General features: G+C 40.1%; 1 protein-coding gene across 7 annotated transcripts in view; it reads left to right on the top strand.

The window, feature by feature from the left end:
* PHF21A (PHD finger protein 21A) overlaps positions 1-25,287 on the top strand; it is a 141,129-nt gene that overhangs the window by 62,195 nt on the left and 53,647 nt on the right. For all 7 annotated transcript variants that reach the window (XM_033928016.1, XM_033928014.1, XM_033928012.1 and 4 more), the window contains exons 4-5: positions 6,076-6,108; positions 7,441-7,506. In XM_033928016.1, the coding sequence (XP_033783907.1) occupies positions 6,076-6,108; positions 7,441-7,506 (99 nt within the window). The remainder of the gene's footprint in view (positions 1-6,075; positions 6,109-7,440; positions 7,507-25,287) is intronic.

The following is a 25,287-nucleotide window of genomic DNA, read 5'->3' as shown; positions in this document are numbered from 1 at the left end:
AGAGGGCCTTAAAATAATACCTGGCAGGCCACATGTGGCCCCCGGGCCGTGAGTTTGAGACCACTGGACTAGAGGGTTCCAGGAGAATTAATTCCCTAAAAAATGACCCAGTAGATTTCTGTGGGAGATTCAGTATAAAAACATTGCTACTCTGAAACATAGGAGTTAGGGATACAAACGTACACAGAGATTGGAAATATTTCCATGAGGCATAATGTACATTAATTTAATTATTTAAAAAAACCAACAACTTATATTCCACTAAGTGGATTACAGAAAAAAATCATAAGATTAAAAAATATACAACCCCCAGTATAAAACATAATAAAATAAAGCAATATACAGATAACATTTTCATTAATGACTTTATTCCTTCAGTCACTTCTTAACCACTTAAAAAGCTTCTACAATAAGAGATATTTTTAATAATTTTTTTAAACACTGAAAGTTATTAATTTTCAATTGTCTAACCAGATTATTCCAGAGCTTCACCCCTGCCTCCAAAATAGCCATAACTATGGTACTAGCATTCCTCACATGCTATAGCTCATCAACAGATAAATGCATCGTGTTCTCCAATCTTAAGAATCGATGGGGCCGATGCAATGTCACAGCATGTGAAAGATACCACGGTGTCCCTCGGTGAACTGCTTGAAAATCAATACCAACGCCTTAAACTCTACCCAAGATTTAAAAGTTAGCCAATGCAATTTTTTTCTTAGTAAAGGTGTCACATGCTCAAATTTACTGCTACCGAAGATTAAATGCGTTCCAGCGTTCTGAACCACTTGTAAAGACCTACTTTTGGATGATGCTTTCTTTACCACATAGTCTCTCACCCCTGCCACACATCTGTCTTTGTAGGGCTGCCTCTGAGTGATTCAGATAAGTGTGTCATTTTCGTGTTGCAAATTCTGCTTTGAAACCTAGCGACTGAACTATATAGCTTTCTTATTGCACAGTGACACCTAGGAAGTTATTTTTGAAACACATTTATGTGGAAATGGCAGCATTTACACAGGTAGATTGGCTAGTGCTAGTTTTTAGGAAGCTGTTAGTCAAGAGGGCATGTTGTAGGCAAGATTTGGGTGTGTTAAAATGTATGTAATCGCCTTTCTACTTTACAATGAGAATACATGTACACTTTTAGAAATTTCTCTTGTCAGCGATAGCATCTGTTCTAAGGGAGGTGCAAGTTTTCACCACTGAATCAAGGGGCGATAACACAAACCTTTGTGCTGTCTACCAACATCTCAGGACCTGGGATGTACAGGAATCTAAAACCTACACCAGTAGATACTGGTAAGTAAATCCATATTTTGCAAAATCAGCACATACATATGTACATGCTGATATCTACCAGCATAAATCCCCAATGGGTTGATTTTTGGCACTGGCCCTTCCACTTGGCATCCGACATATCAAGTTCAAGTTCACGTTTATTTGATAAATCGCCTATATAAGACATTCTAAGCGATGTACAATTAAAACAGATTATGGGGAGACTAACAATCTTATTAGTAAGAACTTAAAAACAAAAAAACAAGAATTGTTAACAACTTATAAAAAACAAAAAACAAATTAAAAAAGAACACATAACTCATTAACAGCAAATATAAAGCAAAAATAACTAGAAATTTAGTGATTTCTCTGTACATATAGTTTAATGACAAACATGACAAAGAGGAAAGGAGGGAAAAGTTACAAATATTTCTCATAATAGGAGAGAAAAACATGTATTAGGAAAAAACAGAAGGAGGGGGAAAAGAAGAGAAAGAAAAAACAAAACAAGGGACTAACTACTTACATATGTTTTTTTACAAAAGGCTTTTGCCAGAGTCTTTTATAAAATGCAAATGAAAATGAGCAACAACTCTACCCAGGTCTTGACCGATCTGAATGACCTAAGTAAAATGGAACTGTTACATGTCTGAACTATATAGTTTGGCTTCTTCAATGACAAAACGTTTTACTGATCCAAATGCATTCGTTCTCCCAGGAGAGCTCAGAACGGTTTACATGAGATTATTCAGGTACTCAAGCATTTTTCTCTGTCCTGGTGGGCTCACAATCTGTCTAATGTACCTGGGACAATGGGGGATTGAGTGTCTTGCTCAGGGTCACAAGGAGCAGCGTGGGTTTGAACCCAGAACCCCAGGGTGCTGAGGCTGTAGCTTTAACCACTGGGCCACACTCTCCTCATGCTTATAATCAGCACAATGTGCCAAGGTCAAAAATTTAGATGTTTTATGTTTCAGTCTTTTATTTTCTAAATCTAAATTTTAACTTGTAAAGTATTTAACTCACAAAGGTCAAACCCAGATGAACTTTAGAAAAAAATGTATTTAAAAAATTGACTGTAGTTGATCCCACTATTCAGACCTGTGAACTCTTAAGGCCAGGGGTGTCAAAGGCCCTCCTCGAGGGCCACAATCCAGTCGGGTTTTCAGAATTTCCCCAATGACTATGCATGAGAGCTATTAGCATACAATGAAAGCAGCGCATGCAAATAGATCTCATGCATACTCATTGGGGAAATCCTGAAAACCCGACTGGATTGCGGCCCTCGAGGAGGGACTTTGACACCCCCTGCTTTAGACTGTGTCCATTGCTGCTCCAGCTCAGAAAATACGCATTACTCATCTTCTCCTTGATCTATGTCATGACAAAACACCTCAGTGATTCAACTGCACGATTCTGATCAACCACAACGTGCCACAATTGGAACTTCCAATCTTTTGCTCTTCAAGCAATTTCAGTCTTCTGCAGGTCTGATTTTTAACTTACGAGTAGCCTTGCCATATGCAGTTTTGAGCAGGGCAAATGCTAATATAAATGAGATTCTAAATGAGGAAAAAAAAAATATTAGGAGGATAGTTATTAAGTTACGTAATGACAATAATGCTTGTTCATTGCCCCTTAGGGCCGGGTTCTGCAAACAGTGTCGTTATCAGCAGCTGCCTACAAAAGCGGCACTGTTTGCAGAATCACAACCATCTTAAACCATCACTTTGCCGTCGTTCTTTCCACCTCCTCCTCACTCCTCTGCAGCAGAAGAGTACCTTCATACATTAGATTGCCTTAAGGAGACTTCTTATTTATACAAATCCAGCCAACTATTTATTTCCTACAATCCAGCAACCTGTGGCCAACCAGCTATATCATCATGGATTATATGCTGCATCCATTTTGGTTGCACAAGAGCTCATATACAGCCCTCTAGTTCAATCGGGGCACATAATGTATGAGCTACAATTGCTTCAGCAAACTTGAAATCAATCCCAATTCAGGATAATCTGCAGAGCAGCAACCTGGTCTTCAGTGCATATGTTTACAAAGCACTATTGTTTAGACCAAAGCTTAGTACAAGACATTCAGTCTTATGTAATTTATTTGCATTGTAATTTATATCCATCGCCCGTCTGTTTTTTTCAGCTTGGGACTCGCCAACAAGTGTGATGTCATATAGTATTACTCCAGAATCCACCCTCACCTCGCGCTTATCTAGCATGGTATCACAATCCTTCTACATCATATCTCTGGAGAAAGCAAAGTTGCTTACCTGTAATAGGTGTTCTCCGTAGATAGCAGGGGAATGCAGCCACACTTGCCCACCCTCCATCCCCTCATCTCGACTTGTTAAATTGCTAGAGACAAAATTGACAGGACGAGGAGAGGGGCTCCAGGTGCAAGGCATCCTGCACATGCTCAGTAAGTCAAAACAGGCTCAGTCAGAAGACTTCACCAACAAGTGTGGCTGCATTCCCCTGCTGTCTACGGAGAACACCTGTTACAGGTAAGTAACTTTGTTATCTGTCCCAGTGGGCTGCCCATCTGACTGACTTGGGGCAATGGAATGGTAAGTGACTTGCCCAGGATCACAAGTAGCAGTACTGGGCTTGAACCTGCAACCAATGTAACACAGTGTCACACAAACTTTTGGGGCTCGAGACACCCGGAAGAAGTGTGATTTTACTACCCTCCACTAAAAATATGTAGATACACACTTTTTTTCATTAGCCACAGTCAAAACACAGGTGCTGGCACTGTAACGGCCCCCCTGGACCAGTCTACTTTTTGTCACCAAAAGCCGACGCCGCTCTTCAAAAATACCTCGGCGATTTTTTAAGAATCCACCTGAGGGCTCATTTCAATGTTAAAGAGCACATTTGCATGCCATTGTGGGAGACTGCTAGAAACCTCGCTAAAGACAGAGATAATCCGTTTTGATCCGCCATTAAAATGCATGCAGGCTAAACCGCCGGAAAACAGTTTAGCGAAGACGTTGTTAAAGTTTTTGGAGAATCTCGCCCTAAGTCCTTAGACTCCGGACACACAAACCTCTTCTTAAGTTATTTTCTCCCAGGTACTGAGACGAACCAGACTATCTGAGACGGGTATAAAGCAGTAGCCTGCCTTGAGTTCATAGGAATTATTTTAAGGATTTACCTGTTACCAGGAACCAGACATTTTATCAAAGAACACTTGAAGGTCAAGAACCAAATGATTATGTTTAAAGCCTTATCTGAAACAAAAGGTTTTTTTGCTTGAGGTCTGCCCAGAAAGATTTTCTATTGCATGATCTGTTTGTCTCTCTTCAAGTACTAGTAGAACCTGCTACCTTCCAGGCAGGGTGGGGGGCCAAACAAATAAAGCATGATAGAACTACGGACTTGCTTAAGCACTGTGTATATCTGATAGTGGTTGGAAATTGAATAGTATATAAATGTTCAGATTTCCAGACAGGCTACATAAACTGCTAAGTTTGGATTTTAGATTTACTACTCACCTTTTCCTTTTTTTTTTTTTTTTTTTCAATTTAAATTTCAAGTATTACACTTGTACAGAAAGCAAGAATAGAGTAGATATCAGATACAATACTAATATAAAACCTAAGTTAACAAATATACTATTTATGCTCAAAGTCCTCAAATTAAGATCCAAGAATTAAAGAAAATTGGTGAAATTATAAAGAAAAATAATAATAATATTTAAGAAACTGAGAGCTATAGCAGTGAGATGAGGTCATAATATCCAAATTATAGGGCTCAAAGATTGTTAACATTCAGACGAGACATTGCCACGAAATTTGTCAATTGTTATGGTTCAAAAAACACATATTTAAGAGTACGGTAATACACAATACATTTACACGGGTGTCTCAAATAATCACCTTTTCCAAATCTGCGTTCAAGTAAATTACATTCAGGACTGAGCCCTGCTCAGATATGTTCACATGCTAATAGCTGGAATTGGTAACATACTACTTAGGTACGTCCCTTTGACTCAGCATACTATCCCTATTGCACTGGAAAAAGAGATTAGGTTCTTATCTTGATAATATATTTTCTGTTAGATAGGGATAGTATGCTGAACCCCCTGTCCAACAATTTGTTTGATCCACCTGCTTTCTTACTCAAGCTTAATGGTCAGCTCCATAGCTAAGATTCCTTTTCAGTCAGACTATTGAATTTGGAAGAGACTGTATATAGGATAACAAGGAAGGAGTGGTTGAGATCCATAAATGTTCAGGCTGTTTATATTTCTTGCTCGACTTGTATTCTGTTGAATTCATTGTTCCTCTAAGAGGCTTGTTAATGTTTTAACTGTATTACTGTTTCCTCATTGATTGTTTTAACTTTATCTGAGCAGATCAGAGTTCTATTTTCAGGGAATTCCCTGTATCTCTCCATCTGTCTTCTGTAGTGCTCTTACCAGCTTTGGTACAAACTGATGGGGGGCAGCAAAGACCAGGGAGGAGGAGTTGAAAAGCTGTGATCTGGATTAGCCACTGTTGGAAACAGAATACTGGACTTGATGGACCTTTGGTCTGTGCCAGTATGGCAATTCCTATGTTCTCATGAAACTATGAATTATAAAAGGTTCTTTATCTATACTAAGCTTATTGTTGTCAGTTTTATCAATGGTAAATGACTATGTTCCTTAAAGCAAGATATATGGAGTAAATCTGAGACTGCTGTGAAAATGATGGCAAGCAAGCTTTGATTAGTCAATTTATAGTAGTAGGGAAAATGTATAATAAATCTTTCTCCTTCCTTTTATTTCTTTTACTAGAAACTGGTTGCCCAAATGAAACAAGATCCACAGGTACATTTTACAATCTTATAAACGTAAAAGACTGAAAGAAGAATTCTTAATCTAAGGAAAAGTAGATTTATTTGGTTAGACTTGGTGAGGGTAATTCTGTAAAGTGGCCACCAACATTTAGGCACCAAGAACTGAATCAATATGACCAGAAAGCTGACATATACACACGCATATATGTGAGCACAACGTTCACTCATATACAGAACACTATCAGAAATAGCTAAGAAGAAAAATTTTTAAAAAAAAATTTAAATTGAATCAGGTTGGGCAGACTGGATGGACCATTCGGGTCTTTATCTGCCGTCATCTACTATGTTACTATGTTAGTAATATGTATGTCTGGAATGTAGACACAAATATTTAAGCTCTGCGGCTGACAAGTGCTTATACCAAACCAGATATCTGCATTTATAGCTGGTTACGCTAGTATGAAAGTAGGCATCTGCTTTTGTATTTAGTTTAATTTTATGTATTTATATTTTTGGATTTGGGTCATACCTTTTTCAGTTGTAGCTCAAAGCGAGTTACATTCTGGTACACTAGGTATTTTCCTGTTCTTGGAAGGCTCACAATATACGAGTTACAGAATAGATACTTTCTAAGCCCCTAAACGTAGGTGCACTGGATAGAATTGCCCTCAGGAGGTCCCTGTGATTGATTCTTGCAAGTTAGAGCATGGTGAATAAAACTAGATAGTCTGCAGATTGCATAACTAAATAGTTTTTAGAGAGTCGCATTCTATCTTTTCTCAGTTGCAATGATCCCTGCTCCTTAAGGAGGAGAAAGAAGGAGTGGGAGCTGCTGGTTATATGATTTGTAGGTCTCTATGTATCTGCCCCAGCTGATTAACTTGGAAAGTGCTATTGACAGAAGCTCTGGAGAGAGTTCTGTGTTATCCTTCTGACTGATGAATAATTATTGTCAGGCATTAGTGGTGAATTTCATGAATTAAGTCTTAGTTAAAAATGGGTTCAAGGTCTCCCTTTTGGTTACAACCATTTTTATACTGTACGTTTTGCCTGAGCAACATGCTTTAGATAGGTTTTTTTTTAATTGAATAATGCCTTTAATCTTGCTCCCTTCATCTTGTATTTCGCTACTGTATTTTTTTTTGTCTATAAAATAGACTCTATGACAAATATCATAGAGTTTGCTTGTTTCTCAAAATGCAATTTCTAAGCATTAATTTTTGTAACTTAATAGAATTAAAAAAGATAAATAAATTCAGACTATTAACTGCAGTAATACTGTTGCCTACATCATGAGGAATGATCATAAGATTTAGGGGCTAGCAAAATATTTTACTCACCCCATGATTTTCTTTCCCGACAGAATGCAGATTTGAAAAAACAACTTCATGAGCTCCAAGCCAAAATCACAGCTCTGAGTGAGAAACAGGTAGGATAACTAATGCTTTCAAGTATTTTATTCTGCAAAGTCTGTCTGTCTGCTTAACATCTCCAGCAGATCGACCAAGTTTCTCGTCTTTCAGGTGCTTACATAAATAATCTTCCGAATTGTTGTAGCGTATGGACCTGTTTGAGTGTGTGGGTCAACCACTAAAATAAGAAGTCACGTAAGCACATGAGTGACAGACGTTGGAGATCTGAAGGGTCAAGGATTCCCAAGGCATGGGTTGAAATCACATTGAACAAAAAAAAAGGAGACTATAAGCAAAAGTAGAACCGTTGTTCATCCTCAAAGTATAGAAGCAGAAAAAAAATGGATTCAGTGTATATTTTAAAGTCATCATTTATGACGGGGAACCAAGGGCTCCTTTTACAAAGGCGCGTTAGGGGGCCTTAACGCGCAGAATAGCGCGCGCTAAAATGCCAGGCGCGCTAGCCGCGACCGCCTCCTCTTGAGCAGGCGGTAGTTTTTCGGGTAGCGTGCGCTAAAAACGCCAGCGCGCCTTTGTAAAAGGAACCCCCGAGTCCTAGGGCCAGTAAATAAATTAAGGCTCGTCACAAATCCATACATCTCGAAAAGAAAGGAAAAGAAATCAGCAGAGGTAAGCCAGCATTTAAATGTAGATTCACAGCCTTGCCGGCACCGTATCAAGTAGTTATGACCAAGAACTAAGAGGAGGAAATTTGGGATGTCTCTTGGTGTAGTTTATTACTTTAAAACAGGTGCACTGAGATACAGTAAAATATACAGGAGTCAATATCAGTTGTGCAGTGGCTGCGTAAAGATAAGTGAATTTATTTGTTTGTCTTTATACCCGATATTTAGCAGCTCTATCAGTCAGGACCACTGAATATGCAATCCTAAACTTAAATGAATAATCTATCTAAAACTATTTGCACCATGCTCCTAAATGGATATAAATTTATCCAGACAAGGACTGAATATCACTGCTATGTGCCCTAGACACGGGGTTTTTCGCTCTCTTTTTTTTTGTTGTTTTGAGACTCTCAAACAGTGATGGTGTCAGGTCAAAAACGCGCCGGGACAAAGGCGCACCCAGACAATTGAGCGCAGCGCGCGCCGTCACACCGCTCTAAATTACTGTTTTTAGTGCTCTGACGGGGGGGCGTGGGGGGGAACCCCCCCACTTTACTTAATAGACATCGCGCCGCGTTATGTGGGGTGTGGGGGGGTTGTAACCCCCCACATTTGACTGAAAACTTCACTTTTTCCCTGTTTTTAGGGAAAAAGTTCAGTTTACAGTAAAATGTGGAGGGTTACAGCCCCCCAAACCCCCCATAACGCCGGCGCAATGTCTATTAAGTAAACTGGGGGGGTTCCCCAACAAAACCCCCCGTCGGAGCCCCTAAAAACTGTAATTTAGAGCGGCACGGCGGTGCGCGCTGCGCTCAATTGTCGGCGCGCGCTTTTGTCTTTCACGCCGTTGTTTATGAACCAACAGTGATGATACCATCTGTATCTCTCCCTATTTTACTCTGCCCCCCTCGCTCCTATATCATGCGTTGAGACCTCAGACTGAAAACACTCTCCACGGTTCCACTCAGTTCTGTAGCTATTAAAGCAGCAGGTTATCTTTAGACTGTGAGAGTTTACAGGGTCACCTAGGAGTTAAATCGAGGCGGTTTTTCCAGTTCTGTCGCTTGTGATTAGAGTAACAATATCAGTCACTCTTAAAGCCTTGCAGCATCCGGTGAGTTCTAGGGATTAAGTAAGTCCTTGAGACTGTGGGATGTTGGAAAAAGTATTGCATCAGTGCCCAATTTTTTATTTATTTTAAAAATTCTTTACCGTCTAACACCTAAGTGGGTTACAACTAAACATATTTAATGCAGATTTTAGGGAATGCCAGTTTTTATGTATTTCTTTGTTTATTTATTTAAAAGATTTATATCCTGCATATCCATAAATCTATATGGGTTACAGAAAAAAACACTCGTAAACATAATTTAATCAATCAAAACCTTAACGGTGAAATACTAACACATAATCTTTCTCATAATAAACAATCTTACGTACTAATTAAAATAACACTCGCATGAAAAAACCTAATTAAAACCAAATTCTTCAAAATATACAAATAAGTATATACCACAATAGCAAAACAACAACAAAAATCACACATTTTGAAAAGCCTTTTGAAACAAGTCGGTCTTCAAATACTTAAGAAAAAGTGAAAAAGAGAGAATTTGTCAAACGTTGTCTGGAAGGGAGTTCTATAGTTGAGGACACACCACTGCAAAGACCCGAGAACGAATAGTTGCTTTAACTATGGATCGTATAGAAGGCACAAATAACAATTGCTTGGATTGAGAATGCAAAGATCAAGTTGGCCCATATGAAATAAGTAAAGTAGCCACTACTTTTGTTAAAGTTTGATGCAGAGCCTTGAACACCAATACCAAGGTTTAAAACTGAATCCTCAAGACCATTGGCAACCAATGCAACTCGACCAATGAAGGAGAAACATGTTCGCTATGGGAAATGCCTCCAGTCATCTTGCTGCAGCATTCAGGGCCACTAGCAATGCCTTAAAGACTTCTTTGGAAGGCCACATAATGTGGCGCTACAATAATCTAAATGAGGTAGAACAAAACATTGCATAACTTGTCAAAAACTGGCTGAAGAAAGCGAACCTCGCAGTTTCAATACGAAGCGAATCTTGAAAAACATCATCCTTGCCGCAGATGCAATGTGGCCACAAAATTATAAGGAGGAATCCAATAGCACCCCAAAACTTTCGATCTCTTGCTGCACTGGAATCGGCACCCCATAAGCATACGCATAAGCAGGTAGGGCATCTGAGATTCCAGATGGTGATAACCGCAAAATTTTTGTTTCAGAGACCTTTAAATGGAGACAATTTATAGACATCCAAATCATAATTGCATCCGTATAAGATGACAATAGACAAAAACTTTGAACACAGTCACCAGAAAACTGCGAATCATCTGTTCTCCAGAATCTGAAAGTAAAGTACCGTTGCTGATCTGGAAGAACCCTGGGACACCCCAAGGTCCAAAGGAAAAAACTTTGATCACCTACTCCCTCCCATCACACACATCCTATTGCTAACGAAGGACTGAAACTATTTAAGCACAGTTCCAGAAATTCCAAATGTACGTAACCTATCCAAAAGTACTGAATGATTTACAGTGTCAAACACAACAACTACATCTAAAGACACTAATAAATAGCGCTTACCCTTATCAAACCCCTTTTGAATCTCTCCACAAAGAGATAGCAAGAGCAACTCTGTATTACTACCCACTACCTACTGCCACATTTCACATTACACAACCCCTCGCGACCAGCCAGACACATATTTACATACCCAAAGATCACAGGCTGCAAATAAAATCCTTCTTGGACAGGTCCTTCATGTACCAAGCAAGCAAATAGCAGTCCAGGCTGGGAAATTACATTAACGGAACCAGGCTGACCTACGGCGCATTCCGGAAAGCAATTAACCCTTTCAGGACCATAAGGATCGTAGGCCAATTTTTGTGGTTTTCACGACATTTTTATGGTAAAAAAGGGCTTGCAGATGCCAAAAAATTGATTTTTTTTTTTTGTGAAATATCATTATTTTTATTTTAAAAAAATCACGCTTCTGGCTTATGGACAGCGTGGCAAGTGAATCTTCTTGTCCATCTGGCAACGACGCTAATGAATGAATGTCGGAACCAGTTTGTTTACATAAAGGCAGTATCCTATGGAATCCGTACATATCAAATTTAGAACTGTAGACTATCCCAATCAAAATTGATAGGATTTTAAAGTTATGGGACAAATATGTCCCTTGGTCCTGAAAGGGTTAAAACCACACTATTTGACAAATTCATCTCCTAAACTGAAACCTCATCCCTTATTAAGTTCCCTCTGTTCAACCTCGGTGTAATATGTTGTCCTCTTATCTATTTCTTATGTAATAAGTTGTACCCCCTCTTCTTGCATTCGCTGATTGTCCAGCCTTCTTCGATGTGAACCGCCTAGAAGTCTTCTCGACTGTGGCGGTATAGAAGAATAAAGTTATTATTATTATTATTATGTATTTATTATTTATTTTTATTTCTTCAGTTTTCTATACCTTCTTCCCAAGGGAGCTCGGAACGGTTTACATGAATTTATTCAGGTACCCAAGTATTTTCCCTGTCTATCCTGGTGGGCTCACAATCTATCTAATGTACCCGGGGCAATGAGGGGATTAAGTGACTTACCCAGGGTCACAGGGAGCAGCGTGGGTTTGAACCCACAACCTCAGGGTGCTGAGGCTGTAGCTCTAATCACTGCACCACCCTAGAAACCAAAATGTAGCAAAAGTGAGCCAAGTGGAGGACAATGAAGCCATTGTGACATCACCGATGAGGTTGGCTCTTATTGGTGGAATGAGGCATTATGATGTCACAATACCTGCTCTAGTTATCAGAGGCTGAAACTTGTCACACTGTTTATTGATTCAGTTTTCTATATTGTTCCCCCAGGGGAGCTCGGAACGGTTTACATGAATTTATTCAGGTACCCAAGTATTTTCCCTGTCTATCCTGGTGGGCTCACAATCTATCTAATGTACCCGGGGCAATGAGGGGATTAAGTGACTTACCCAGGGTCACAAGGAGCAGTCTGGGTTTTGAATCCACAACCACAGGATGCTGAGACCATAGCTTTAACACTGCGCCACACTCTCCCCTGCCAATATAGAAATGATTAGTAGTAGTAATATAGATTAATTCATATAGGTTTTTTTTACACAGCTACAGTTGTTTAACTTAACATAAATCGGTTCACGGAAGTTTCGCCCCCAACATTTCGCCCCCAGCAATTCGCCCCTCACATTTCGCCCCCCACATTTCGCCCCCAGGTATGTTTTGCCCCCGGAACTTTCGCCCCCACACATTGCGCCCCCCGGATGTTTTGCCCCCACACATTTCGCCCCCGCACATTTCGCCCCTGAGCGTTTTTCCCCTAGTATGTATGTATGTGTGACTGCTACATCAATAGCATACAATTTTGAATTTTGATTGACGTTTGTGCTTCTGACTTTTAGGTTCACTTTATCACTGTATTTCATTTTACTTGTTATTTGACGGTGTTGTGTTTGGACTGTTATTTCATTTGACAGGTTAGTTTTTGTTTTGCACAGTAAAAAATAAAAAATAAAATGATAAACATCACAGAAATCAATGACTTCGCTCTGGGGATAAAGGAGACATCTCCCCCAAATTTTCGATTTTTGAAACAAATCACCATTTTAACATGATAAAATAAAGCAAAAAAAGTAAATTATGTATTTTGGTCCTCTCAAATTCTGAAAAATCCGGTTTGGTCCCGGCGGACCAGTGACTTCTCTGACAAAAATCAGGTAAAAAATACCTACTTAATCATTTTACCTTTTTTTATTTTATTTTTTCATCATTTTAATCTTAATCATTCATCATTTTGATGTAGTACACATAATCCAACGCTCAGGGGCGAAATGTGTGGGGGCAAAACATCCGGGGGGCGAAATGTGTGGGGGCGAAAGTTCCGGGGGCAAAACATACCTGGGGGCGAAATGTGGGGGGCGAAATGTGAGGGGCGAATTGCTGGGGGCGAAATGTTGGGGGCGAACCTTCCGGATCTCACATAAATCTTTATTTATATACCGCGAAAGCCTTTCGGTTAAGGCAGGGAACCTTGACACACCAACCTGTCCTAAATGTACTAATGGGGATAATTGCTTTTTTCACCCCTTTTGGGACTGCTTTGCTCCTCAGCACTTTTGGCCAAGTATTGGGAGATTTTTTTGGGGGGTGAATGGTGAATCAATCGATTCATTTAGATCCTGAGGCATTTTTGTTGGATAGTATAGTCAAACTGAGTCTGTCTTTTAAGAACTTACGATTGCAAATGTAATGATTTTCCAGAGGGTATACGTAAACACCTCTCATCATCACTTCATACTCCATCAGTAGAGCACATCAGTATACACACAACAGAAAGTCAGAATTCCAATATAGTAGTTAACAAGATTGTACCTATATATGTCACTCTGTAATGTTCATATAATCATAATCAGAACATATATGTATGTTTTTAATGCCTTTTGGAACAGCAATAACCCATCTAATGCTCTAATAATAGAGGAAATCTGGTTCCATAATTTTGGCACAAAATGAGAATACACCAACTTACGATTGCAAATGTAATGATTTTCCAGAGGGTATACGTAAACACCTCTCACTTTGTGATAACAATGAGCGACTCAGGACGTAAATTGGAAGTTTCTCCAGCATATACTCCAGAGCCATGCTTTTAAAACTTTTAAAAGATAAAATCAGTCATTTAAAAAAATACATTTCTCCACCAGGAGCCAACGAACTGAAGTCAGAGCTGGAGAAGCGGTCTGAAAGACTCAAATTTTTTAACAAATGAACCGCTACATTTTGTACTCGGTGCAGATGAAACTGACTCATAGCAGGTGATCCCACAAACAATGCATTTCAATAATCCATCTATGATAGCATGGGGAAGAGGTATATGCTCCAGTCCTGGATGAGTATTACCTCCCATCGCATTGGGAATGGAGAAATTATATGCATCTACTTACAGTGTAGAGATGCTTCTTTTACACCCCACAGGAAAAAGCAATTATCTTGTATCTTAGTTATTCTAAATTCCACAGCATTATGTTCTGTTAGGCTTCCGTGGATGGCGTCATGATTGTTGCTGTTTCCCAGATGCAGCGAGACCCAGAAAACAGCAACAATATACAGTACTAAACCTAGCAGCTTGCTGTTCTTGAGCTTGTCTCTGAAATATCAACAATGTCTTCCACACCTTTACCAGAAACTGACTGTAAAGAATAGTTTGGATCCTGTATGGCATCTGAGAGTGAGTCTATTACACTATGTAACAAAATTTTATTTTTTTTTTGTTCCTGTGTAATAAGTGTTCCTTCTTAATTGCCTATGCCACAAAAATATAGAAAATGGCTATCATTCCCCTCAATCTTTGCTTTTGTGACCAGGACATTGATATTTTGAAATTTGCCTTTTTTGCAGAATGTTCCAGATTGATTCCAAGCTGAGTAAACTTAGGGGCCCTTTTGATGTCTAGGCTCAAGCAGTGGAACTAGTTGGACGAGGTGTGCAAGTTACAGATCAGAGGAAGCATCACCAAGATTTTTCCACCTTCATCCATCAAGATGAGCTTTGCTTCTGCCATAATGTGACCAGTTTGTTTGAGGCAATTGGAATTGGCTGAAACCTGAAAGAGTGGTGTCTCTTCATTGACATCTCATCCAGGAACAAAAACCTGTCTCTTCCACTGGCTCACTCAGTGCACCTCAAAGAGGATTACAACCACATTAAGACCTTACTAGGTGTCTTAAAATATGATGCGTATGACTGTGATGTCATTGGAGACTTCAAAATAGTGACATTCCTAATGGGTCTTCAAGGTGGTTTTACCAAGTTTCCCTGTTATCTCTGCCTTTGGGACAGCAGGGATTCAAAGGCACATTGCCAAAGGTGGGCGGGTCACAGTGGATCAAGTTCCCTGTGGAGAGAAACAGCGTCAAATGAGAACCACTAGTAGACCCACCACTGCACATCAAATTGGGCCTAGTGAAACAATTTGTCAGAGCTCTAGATAAGAAGTCAGCAGCCCTCAGGTACCTTCAAGACATCTTCACTAATCTATCTGAGGCAAAGGTCAAAGCTGGTGTCTTCGTTGGACCACAGATGAAGAAGATCCTGGAGTGCAAGGAATTTCCCAAGAAGCTAACTAGGAAGGAAAAGGTGGTTTGGAACAGCTTTGTCACAGTGATTTGGGACTTCTTGGGCAATCACAAGGCCAAAAACTATGTGGAGTTTGTTGAGAATCTGGTGAAAAATTACAGTAAAATGGGCTGTAGGATGTCTCTGAATGTCTATACCCTTGACGCTCATCTTGAGGCATTCAAGGAGAACTTGGAAGCATACTCAGAGGAACAAGGTGAGCGATTCCACCAGGATATACTTGACTTCGAATGCGTTACCAAGCACAGTATAATGAGAACATGATGGGAGACTGCAGCAGGGGCTGATTCGTGAAACTGACTTACAATATAATTGCAAATCTCGAAACACTACCCATGTCTCAATCTTCTGTAGTCATCTTTGTATAACTTCAATAATTGTGATTCATATATTGCTTTTTTACGACTTTATAAGAATGAAAAGATAAAAATTCAGTGTTTAAATAGGTAAATTGCAAAATTTGACTATCCAGGTCACAAAAGCAAAGTTTTGTGGAAATAACAAGGCATTTTTTATATACATTTTAGGCATGCGGAATTAGAAAATTCGTACTGCCCGGGAAAAAAAAATAGTGCTACATAGTGTTATCACAATTTTACTGCTCTGTTCTTTTTAAATATCAGAGTGGAGGTGTGGCCTAGGGGTTAGAACTGCTGCCTCAGCACCCCGAGGTTGTGAATTCAGTCCTAGTCTGCTCCTTGTGACTGGGCAAGTGACTGAACACTCCATTGCCCTTGATGCCTCAGTTAGATTGTGAATCTGTCAGGAAAGATAGGGAAAATACTTAAGACTACTTGATTACTACTATATTTTAGAACCTATTGTACATTTCTCCCTCCGTATTCACGGTTTTGGCACTCGTGGTTTCACTTATGCGCGATTTTTTTGCAGACTGGCTCCGCCCCCCCCCCCCCACAAATTACGTCATGATTAAAGTTCCTGTACTGTAAAAAAGTTTAACGTTTACCAACATTCACTCTGCTTCCATGCCTTCTCCCACAAAATCGAAGCTTCAAATCTTTCGCCCTGAAAATCGCTGGTTCCCAGCGTGCACAGAGAACAACGCTGCTTCCCAGCATGCATAGAGAGAAATGCTGCTTCCCAGCATGCATGGAGAAAATCGCTATTACCCGGAAAATCGCTGCTTGCCTGCTAAAAGCTTTGGGAATCGCTGCTTGCCTGCTTAAAGCCCGAAAAGCTGCCAAAAGCTTTGGGAATCGCTGCTTGCCAGTATTGAACTTTTTTTTCCCCCTGAGATTATTAATGTACACCACTGTATTGTTGTTCAATAAATATTGTTATTCCACCAAAATTGCAAATTTTAATAGTAATAATAGTGTCCGTTTCCAAAAACCGCGAATAACAGCTGAAAAGGTATTTGCGGTTTTAATAAAAATGCTGGCTGTTGCAAAAAAACCGCAAATAGCGTCTAAAAAGTTATTCGCGGTTTTTCCCTATTCGCGGCTAGGTTCCGCCCGCATCCACCGCGAATACAGAGGGAGACGTGTAAACCGCTTTGGGGAAATCATAATAAATCATATCAAAGCCGAACACCGTCATACATCTTAAAAGCTGCATCAATCAGCCACAGCGGCGACTCTTCACATGAACACACAGGTCTATGACTCGCAAGGATTTTATTCCACTTGCTACTAAGAAGAAACTTAGTGAGGTTCCGTCTGCTGTATTGGATATTTCAGGCATTTTGGAAACATCACAATCACATGTAGAGTTAGCCTTGTTGGTAGTTATACTTGCATTAAAATCAGAGATTGGTTGCTATAACTTTTCTTTAAACATGGAGTTAACATTACTAAAGAGACTCGGAAACTTTGCAGGAAATTTTTACTTTTATGTCCTGGAGTGCTTCAGATGGGGACCCTCTTTTTAATTCAGTTTCCCTGCAAGTGCATTGTGAAATATAAATCTAAAAGCACATTTTCTTTCGACCAGGACAGTTGGCTTCGCTCTTGTCTGCGAACTGTTTGTTAGATTTTGTGGTCCTGAAGTTTTCCTGTGACAGTAGAAATAACAGTTCATTAAGTAGGATACTTGAGATGTACAGTACAAATCCAAAAATCTGGATGCCGGAAATCTGGACTACTTGAGAGTCCGAACCCTTTAAAATTGCAATTCAGACCACCCAAGAATCCGGACTCTTGAGGAAAGAGGGAGAGAAGAAGATATGGTGCTGGAGCTTTTGTAGTAAATGTTACAAAGAGGAAAAAACAAACATTCAGAAATACCTTTCCTAATATGCTCTTAATTCAATGAGACATAATATTTAAGTTTCTTTGTCTGTTTTCCTGTAAGTATTCCCATTGTGATAAATAAAGCATTCTGTAATTGTTAGCAAATAAATCAATGCAATTGGCTTGTTGTCCTCTTCTTTATTCCTTAAATTTGAATTTTAATAGTACTGCCTGAGAATCTGGAAAATCGGTTCAAACTCAGTCCTTCAGAATCCAGGTATTTGGACTCGTACTGTAGTGTATTCAGCCTGCCTCACTTATTGTGGAAATGGGTATTGTAATTTCCTAGTTTTTATTTGCTAAATATCTGTACTCGCTTCTTGCCAATTATAATGGACTTGAGTGCATGAATGTATATTTTTTTATTTTCTTTATTTTATATATCCTGAAACTTTAACCCATTAGTAGTCTTCGTTATGACCAGTCTGGTCTCTAGAATAAGCTCCGTTATTGTCTACTGTAACCTAGGACTGACCTACGACGCTTTTAGAAAAGTCATAGAAACAGCCTTATTCGACAGATATATCACCTAAACAGTAATTAGAAACATAGAACATAGAAACATAGAAATAGACGGCAGATAAGGGCCCACGGCCCATCCAGTCTGCCCACCCTAATGTCCCTCCCCTACCTTTGCCCTGAATAGATCCCATGTGCCGATCCCATTTTGCCTTAAAATCAGGCACGCTGCTGGCCTCAATCACCTGTAGTGGAAGACTATTCCAGCGATCAACCACTCTTTCAGTGAAAAAGAATTTCCTGGTGTCACCTCGTAGTTTCCCGCCCCTGATTTTCAACGGATGCCCTCTTGTTGTCGTGGGACCCTTGAAAAAGAAGATATCTTCCTCCGCCTCGATGCGGCCCGTAAGATACTTGAACGTCTCGATCATGTCCCCCCTCTCTCTGCGCTCCTCGAGCGAGTATAGCTGTAATTTGTCAAGCCGTTTTTCGTATGGTAGATCCTTGAGTCCCGAGACCATCCGGGGGGCCATTCTTTGCACCGACTCCAGTCTCGGCACATCCTTGCGATAATGCGGCCTCCAGAATTGCACACAGTATTCCAGGTGGGGCCTCACCAAACACACGTTCCATTGCTTTTTCCATAATATGTCCCCTCTGAAATTTGCTGCATTTCTTTTAAGATTCTACTTACTATAATTTCACTGACTATTCTACATATTGTAACTCGCTGATTGTCCAGCTCTCTTCAATGTAAACCGCCTAGAAGTCGCAAGATTATGGCAGTATAGAAGAATAAAGTTATTAGCATTATTATTATTATTTGTTGTCATGACTAGTCTGTTTTCAAACGATTGTGAATGTCTACTTGTAACCCGTTCTGAGCTTCTGGGAGAACGGGATAGAAATCAAAATAAATAACGTTTCAGCAATCTTGGAACTTTCGGGTAGAGAGCTTGCATCTCCGGCAACATTGCTCCTTACTGTGGCTCTTGCTCCAGATAAAAATCGGTTGCTTAGATTGTTCTTTAGAAACAAAATGAAAGAATTTCTTGGACAAAAAATATTAATGTTCCCAGACTTGGCACGGGAAACCCAGAGGAGAAGGCGAGAGTTTCTTTTGTTGAAACCAGGAGTTATATCTCTTGGTGGGACTTTTTTCCTTCGACACCCTTGTAAATGTGTAATACAATACCATATGAAGAAATATGTATTCTTTGAACCATTCCAGTTGACAGCTTTTTTGGCAGGAACTCGGCTGGATGAAGGAAAATCAAAATCAAAGTGAAGTGCATTTGAATAATGATATCCTTCCTCAGCCAAGGGATCTTGTTTTCCTAATAATTGAATTGATAGTTGTTAGCATTTGTTAATATGTCCGCCTTATCCTTCTTGGATCTATTGTTGAGGACTTGAGCTGAATTTAAGCTAACATTTATTTGATTTGATTTGATTATTATGTATTTTACCTTTGAGTATTATTTTCTTGCTTTTCTTCAACTTTCTGTACAAGTGGATACTTGATTTATAACATGTAAAAATTTGATAAAAAAATAAATAAATAAATAACGCGTCCGTAGACTAAAATGCTAATTTGATTAACGCGCGCTAATCGGTTAGCGCACCTTAGTAATAGAGGGCCTAAGTTTCAGTATTTTCTTTTCATTGTATTTTTTAGTAGAAGCATATTGCATGATTATTGTCTTGTTACAATTTTAAGAATTATTAATAAAGGAAACATTTAAGGCTATCTAGTTACATAGGGGCATGTTTACAAAACTGTATAAGGACCTAGCAGAGCTTTTACTGTGTTAAATGCAGTACCATTGTCAGGTTTTGAAGAGCATTAAAGGTGTCAGATAATTGTATGCGTACAAAGTATGAGAGAACATCTATGTGAAAAATGTAATATGTAAACCTAGCATTTTAAATTTGAGCCTATATGTGATAAGTAATCAGTCATGATGTTGGCATTATAAATTAGCTTAGTGACTGTATTCTGTAGTAATTGTAAATGATAATGAGATGAAAGCAACAAACCATTATCTAGGGAGTTACAATAGTCAAGCCTCAATAGGACAAATGTGTTCACCAAGAGATGAAGTGATTTTGGGTCAGATTCTGTATAGGAAGCCTGGTCTTAGAAGCCGCCTGAGCGGCTTTTGAGACTCGCACACGGGCATCCCATATAGAATTGCGTCTGTCCTCATGCACAGACACCTAAGCCCACCTAACACTACGATTCTCTAACCGGCATCCTTGTCACAGGCGCCGGTTAGAGAATTGGGTTGCAGCTGAGCTGATCGCGGCAAGAGAATCTCCTGCCACGATCAGTTTAGTGACCACAGCAGAGAACCTGTCCCCCCCCCCAAAGACTACCAGCAGGAGGGAAGCCCAGTCCCTGCTGCTGGAAACCCCAAAGCTGACCTCATAGAAACATAGAAATAGACAGCAGATAAGGGCCATGGCCCATCTAGTCTGCCCACCCTAATGACCCTCCCCTACCTTATACTCTGTGAATAGATCCCACTGTCGATCCCATTTGGCCTTAAAATCAGGCACGCTGCTGGCCTCAATCACCTGAAGTGGTAGACCATTCCAGCGATCAACCACCCTTTCAGTGAAAAAGAATTTCTTGGTGTCACCGTGCAGTTTCCTGCCCCTGATTTTCCACGGATGCCCCCTTGTTGCTGTGGGACCCTTGAAAAGAAGATATCCTCTTCCACCTCAATGCGGCCTGTGAGATACTTGAACATCTCGATCATGTCTCCCCTCTCTCTGCGATCCTCGAGTGTGTATAGCTATAATTTATCCAGCTGTTCCTCGTATAGGTGATCCTTGAGTCCCGAGATCCTCTGGGTGGCCATTCAGTCTCAGCACATCTTTGCGGTAATGCGGCCTCCAGAATTGCACACAGTATTCCAGGTGATGAAAATCCTGCATATGCAACCTATGATTTGTCTTGCCTTGGATGAAGCTTGCTCCACTTGATTGGCAGTCTTCATGTCCTCACTGACGATCACCCCTAAGTCTCGTTCTGCTACAGTTCTTGTTAGGATCTCGCCATTAAGGGTGTAAATCTTGCATGGATCAGGTGCATGACTTTGCATTTTTTGGCATTGAAGCTGAGTTGCCAGGTCCTAGACCTGTGCTCCAGAAGGAGTAGGTCGTGCATCATGTTGTCGGACATTGAATCTTTGTCTGTTGTGCTTTTGCCCACTACATTGCTTAGTTTGGCGTCATCGGCGAATAATGTTATTTTACCTCCACTCCTGAATGTCCACGGCAGGAGGAGTGTCCAATTCTTCCTGCCGCCACCCCCTCAAGACCCCCTCCTGCCGGAAACCCTCACCCACCTGAGACATCCCCCGTCAGGAGGGATGCCCAGTGTGTGCCGGAAAACCTCCCGAGACATCCTGGGCACCCCAACCACCCCCAAGCCCACCTGGACCCCATAAGTACCTTTTTAGTTGGACAGCTAGAGGGATGCTTACTCCCTCCAGACGGCAGGCCCACCTCCCTGATTGGCCCTGGCACCTGGGCCAACTGGAATCTTAGGCCTCTTTCCCAGTGCATTCTGGGATGCACTGGGAGTGGCCTAGGATTCTGATTGGCCAGATCCCTTAGGCTACTCCCAACGAAAAAGTGGTTTCCACAGAGCATCCTCTTGGAATAGATGTGGAACTTTTATTTGTTCACTTACCAGTAGTGGACATCTGATGCAGGCGCTCCAGCCGAAACACGACCCATGTCGAGTCCATGATCCACTACATGTGTTTGTGCATATAATTTATTATATGCGTCCTCATGGACTTTTTGATTGGTTGTTAATAAAGTGGGTTTGAAGACCTGGTGCACTCTGCTCTCTTTTTTTGGACTTGTAATATGTATTGACAATTTGTTCTGCAGTTGGCATGGATCATTTGCAATATTTAAAATCAACCTGTTCTGTATTTAAGGAAACCTGGTCTACTGTGGCTTGTAGTGCAATCGCACTATCAGGATGCTCTGTCTTCCCTTCTATGATGATATCTTTTAAAGATACCTTGTCCTGAACCATGCTCTTTTGAGCGACTGTTAGCCTTCCCCCAGTTTCTAGTTTAAAAGCTGCTCTATCTCCTTTTTAAATGTTGACACCAGCAGCCTCCAAAAAGTTGCTCTTATCCCGCCTACAGAGGCAACTTATAACACACTTCACAATCTTATGCTTCTGCTCTTCCAGGCAGAGAAGCCAGAACATTAGACTCTGGTCTTCTGCTCCAGACTTTATACCCCCTCCTCATTCATTGGGGAAACATTTTCCTCTACGCATTTCCCCTGTTGCTTATCTGGAGGACTCTACTCATACTTCACCAAATTTGAGGTGCCAAGATCCTCATAACACCTTGTTGGCCACATTAACTGTGGTTCCCTCTCCTCCTAAAGCTCTTGACCCAGGAACCGTACCCAGTGCTATTAACGCAGAATGAGGAATCCCTCCTTTATCCCAACCCTCGATCATTAGCACTAACAGCATGGTTTCTCTCACCAAGCAAGTAAATGATTTCTGTCTCTCAGCTGCATCTAGCAAATCTTCCACTCAGTGATGTTACCTCTTCAAATGGTTGAGATTTTCTTCTTGGTGTGCACTGCATTCTCTTGAATCTATCACATGTCCACTTCTTCCATCCCAGACTACCTTCTTCACTTCTGTAACTGTGATCGAAAACCAACTCAGTTCAAGTACCGTTCAGTGCTATCAATATGTCTCACTCTCCATCCCTTAATATCCAGGTTCATGAAAGGACTTTACCACACCAAACCATCTCTTAAGCATCCACTCTTGGAATCTTAACATTATACTATCTATACTTATAAAGTCTCCCTTTGAGCCACGTAAAACTTGCTCTCTCAAACTTCTCACTTGAAAAGTCATTTTCTTCATTGCCTTCATATCTGCATGGCGTGTGAGTGAACTTCAAGCACTTGTGTCTGATCCTGCTTACACAAGATTCTGCCTTGACAGAGTAGTGCTCTAAACTCATCCAAAATTCCTCCCCAAATTCTTCTCAGAATTCCACTTCAATCAGTTCATATTTTCTTTCCAAGGCTACATTCCCAACTTTTCTGCAAATATGCTTTAGCATACTATCAAGACTGGACTAAGCTGCATAGAAGATCCTCCTGGCTCTTTGTAGCTTTTGACCCTAACAGACTTGGAGTTCCTGTTACCAAGAGAACTATCTCCACTTGGCTGGCAGGCTGTATCTCCTTTGTGTATACTCAGGCTGGACTGACGCTGTAGGTTGTGTAACAGCATACAGTGTCTGAGCTATGACTGCCTCAGTAGCTCATTTCCACTCTGCATCTACTGAGGACATTTGCAACATGGTTACTTGGTCCTTAATCCATACCTTTACCTTCACTCCTATTTAGAATAAAACTCCAGAAGAGGCAGTCGGTTTGGACAAACAGTTCTCCAAAATCTTTTAACTTTCTGAGCGCCAACTTTCCCTTCACCCTCTTGGGTTTCATTAAGGTCATATATATTCAGTGTTTAACATCTTCAAGAGACATGATCCTGGCATCTAGAGAGTCCCACATGTGAGAATAGTATGCCCTGCTTATCCTCGGAGAAAGCCAAGATACTTTGACAGGTGTTCTCCAAGGACAGCCTACATATATTCTCACAACCGTCCCACCTCTCCTAGTTGGTTTCTTAGCTTTGTTACTTAAACTGTTGGTCCTGTGAGCCAACATCGGGCAGGAAGGCACCGGTACATGTGCAGTATGGGTTCTCTTAAAATATTTAAAGTGACAGTGCACTTGGTTTCGTAGATGTCACCCACATGTGAGAATATGTGCTTGCTGTCCTTGGAGAACATTTTTTGCTTTATAGTAATCAAAACAAGAGAGGAGTTTGAGTTGCATTTAGTATCATTTTATAATTGGATTGTTTAGATATTTATAAAATGTAGGGGTAGAAAAAATTAAGCTGTTTGTGTATGTCCATACATATTAACTTATGATTTAGTGTAGTTAAATCCTAACTATCCAGTCTACTAATACGCTTTCTTCTCAGTGCAAGATTTTTCTGGACAGTCTAATAATTTTTTTACAAAAAGAATATACAATAAAGAACAGATGATATACTGATATAGAGTTAAAATGTACTAGGAAATAGCCCTTTTACTGGTATGTGTTGTATGATAAGAGGATAGTTTCATTTTAAAGCAGAAGGCCACAACCAGTTGTTTAGGGCGTATTGTGCTAACATACTAAATGTGTGTCTGTGATGGCTTTACGATGTTCTGGAGGCAGAGGAGGCAGGCCTTGATGTGAGCAGAATTTCAATCAAGCTCTTAGTACCTAGTGTGATGGAGCTTTAAATACCAGTACACTGAGATGGAAGGAGCATGAACATGATCTGCTAGGGAGACAGGTGCCTGATTACTTCTAACAGGAACAATTAAATCTCCAGGATCATTAGAAAGATGTAGAGCTGAAGTAACATTTGGCAATCAAACTAATGCTGGAGAAATGGTCTGGCAAAACAAACCTTAGCCATTTAAAAAAAAATGGAGAATCATAGCATTCCTGTGACACTTGTCAGTGGTTAAAGGGGAAAAATGAAACCTTAAAAGAGTTTTGTATAGTTGTTTGGGGCTGAAATAAAAGCAGATATCCACTAGTCCAGTCTGTTAATAATTGTTTCTCTGTGGTACTAAAGATAATAAGGAAGAATCCCACCTCTTGCATCTGTAGTCAGTATAAAAAAATCATCCTAATTCAGATATGGTGATCAGCATAAGTCTCTGTCATAAGCACCTTTTCATAGAGTCTAATACTCATCATGATATTTATTTTTTTAAAAATGTATCCAGTTTTAATTCAGATTAATTTATTGATATAGCCTGGACCACTCTTTGGCCAAATAGTCTACTGTATAATTTTGTCACTGTGTGTAAATAATCTCTTCCCCTGAAGGTAGTGAATTTTTTTTTTAATTTTAATTTTTTTTTTTTTTTTTTAGATTAAATGGCTTCATTATATAATTATTTTATTACCCAGAGTTTAATATAAACAAATAAAAAAAGAAAACCTAAAACACAAAGGGCAATTCTATAAATTGATGCTTCAGTCTTGGTGTCCTAATGCTCTGCGCTTACCCGCCAATTCTATAACGGCATCTCGGTACTAAGAGCCAACGTAGAATACTAGCATAAGGTCAGCATTGGCACATTCATGGGTAGGCAGCCCTCTTACACTATGTCAATGGT

Source organism: Geotrypetes seraphini, chromosome 19, assembly GCF_902459505.1.
Source record: "Geotrypetes seraphini chromosome 19, aGeoSer1.1, whole genome shotgun sequence".
Lineage (NCBI taxonomy): Eukaryota > Metazoa > Chordata > Amphibia > Gymnophiona > Dermophiidae > Geotrypetes > Geotrypetes seraphini.
This window is presented reverse-complemented; position numbering and strand designations above follow the sequence as displayed.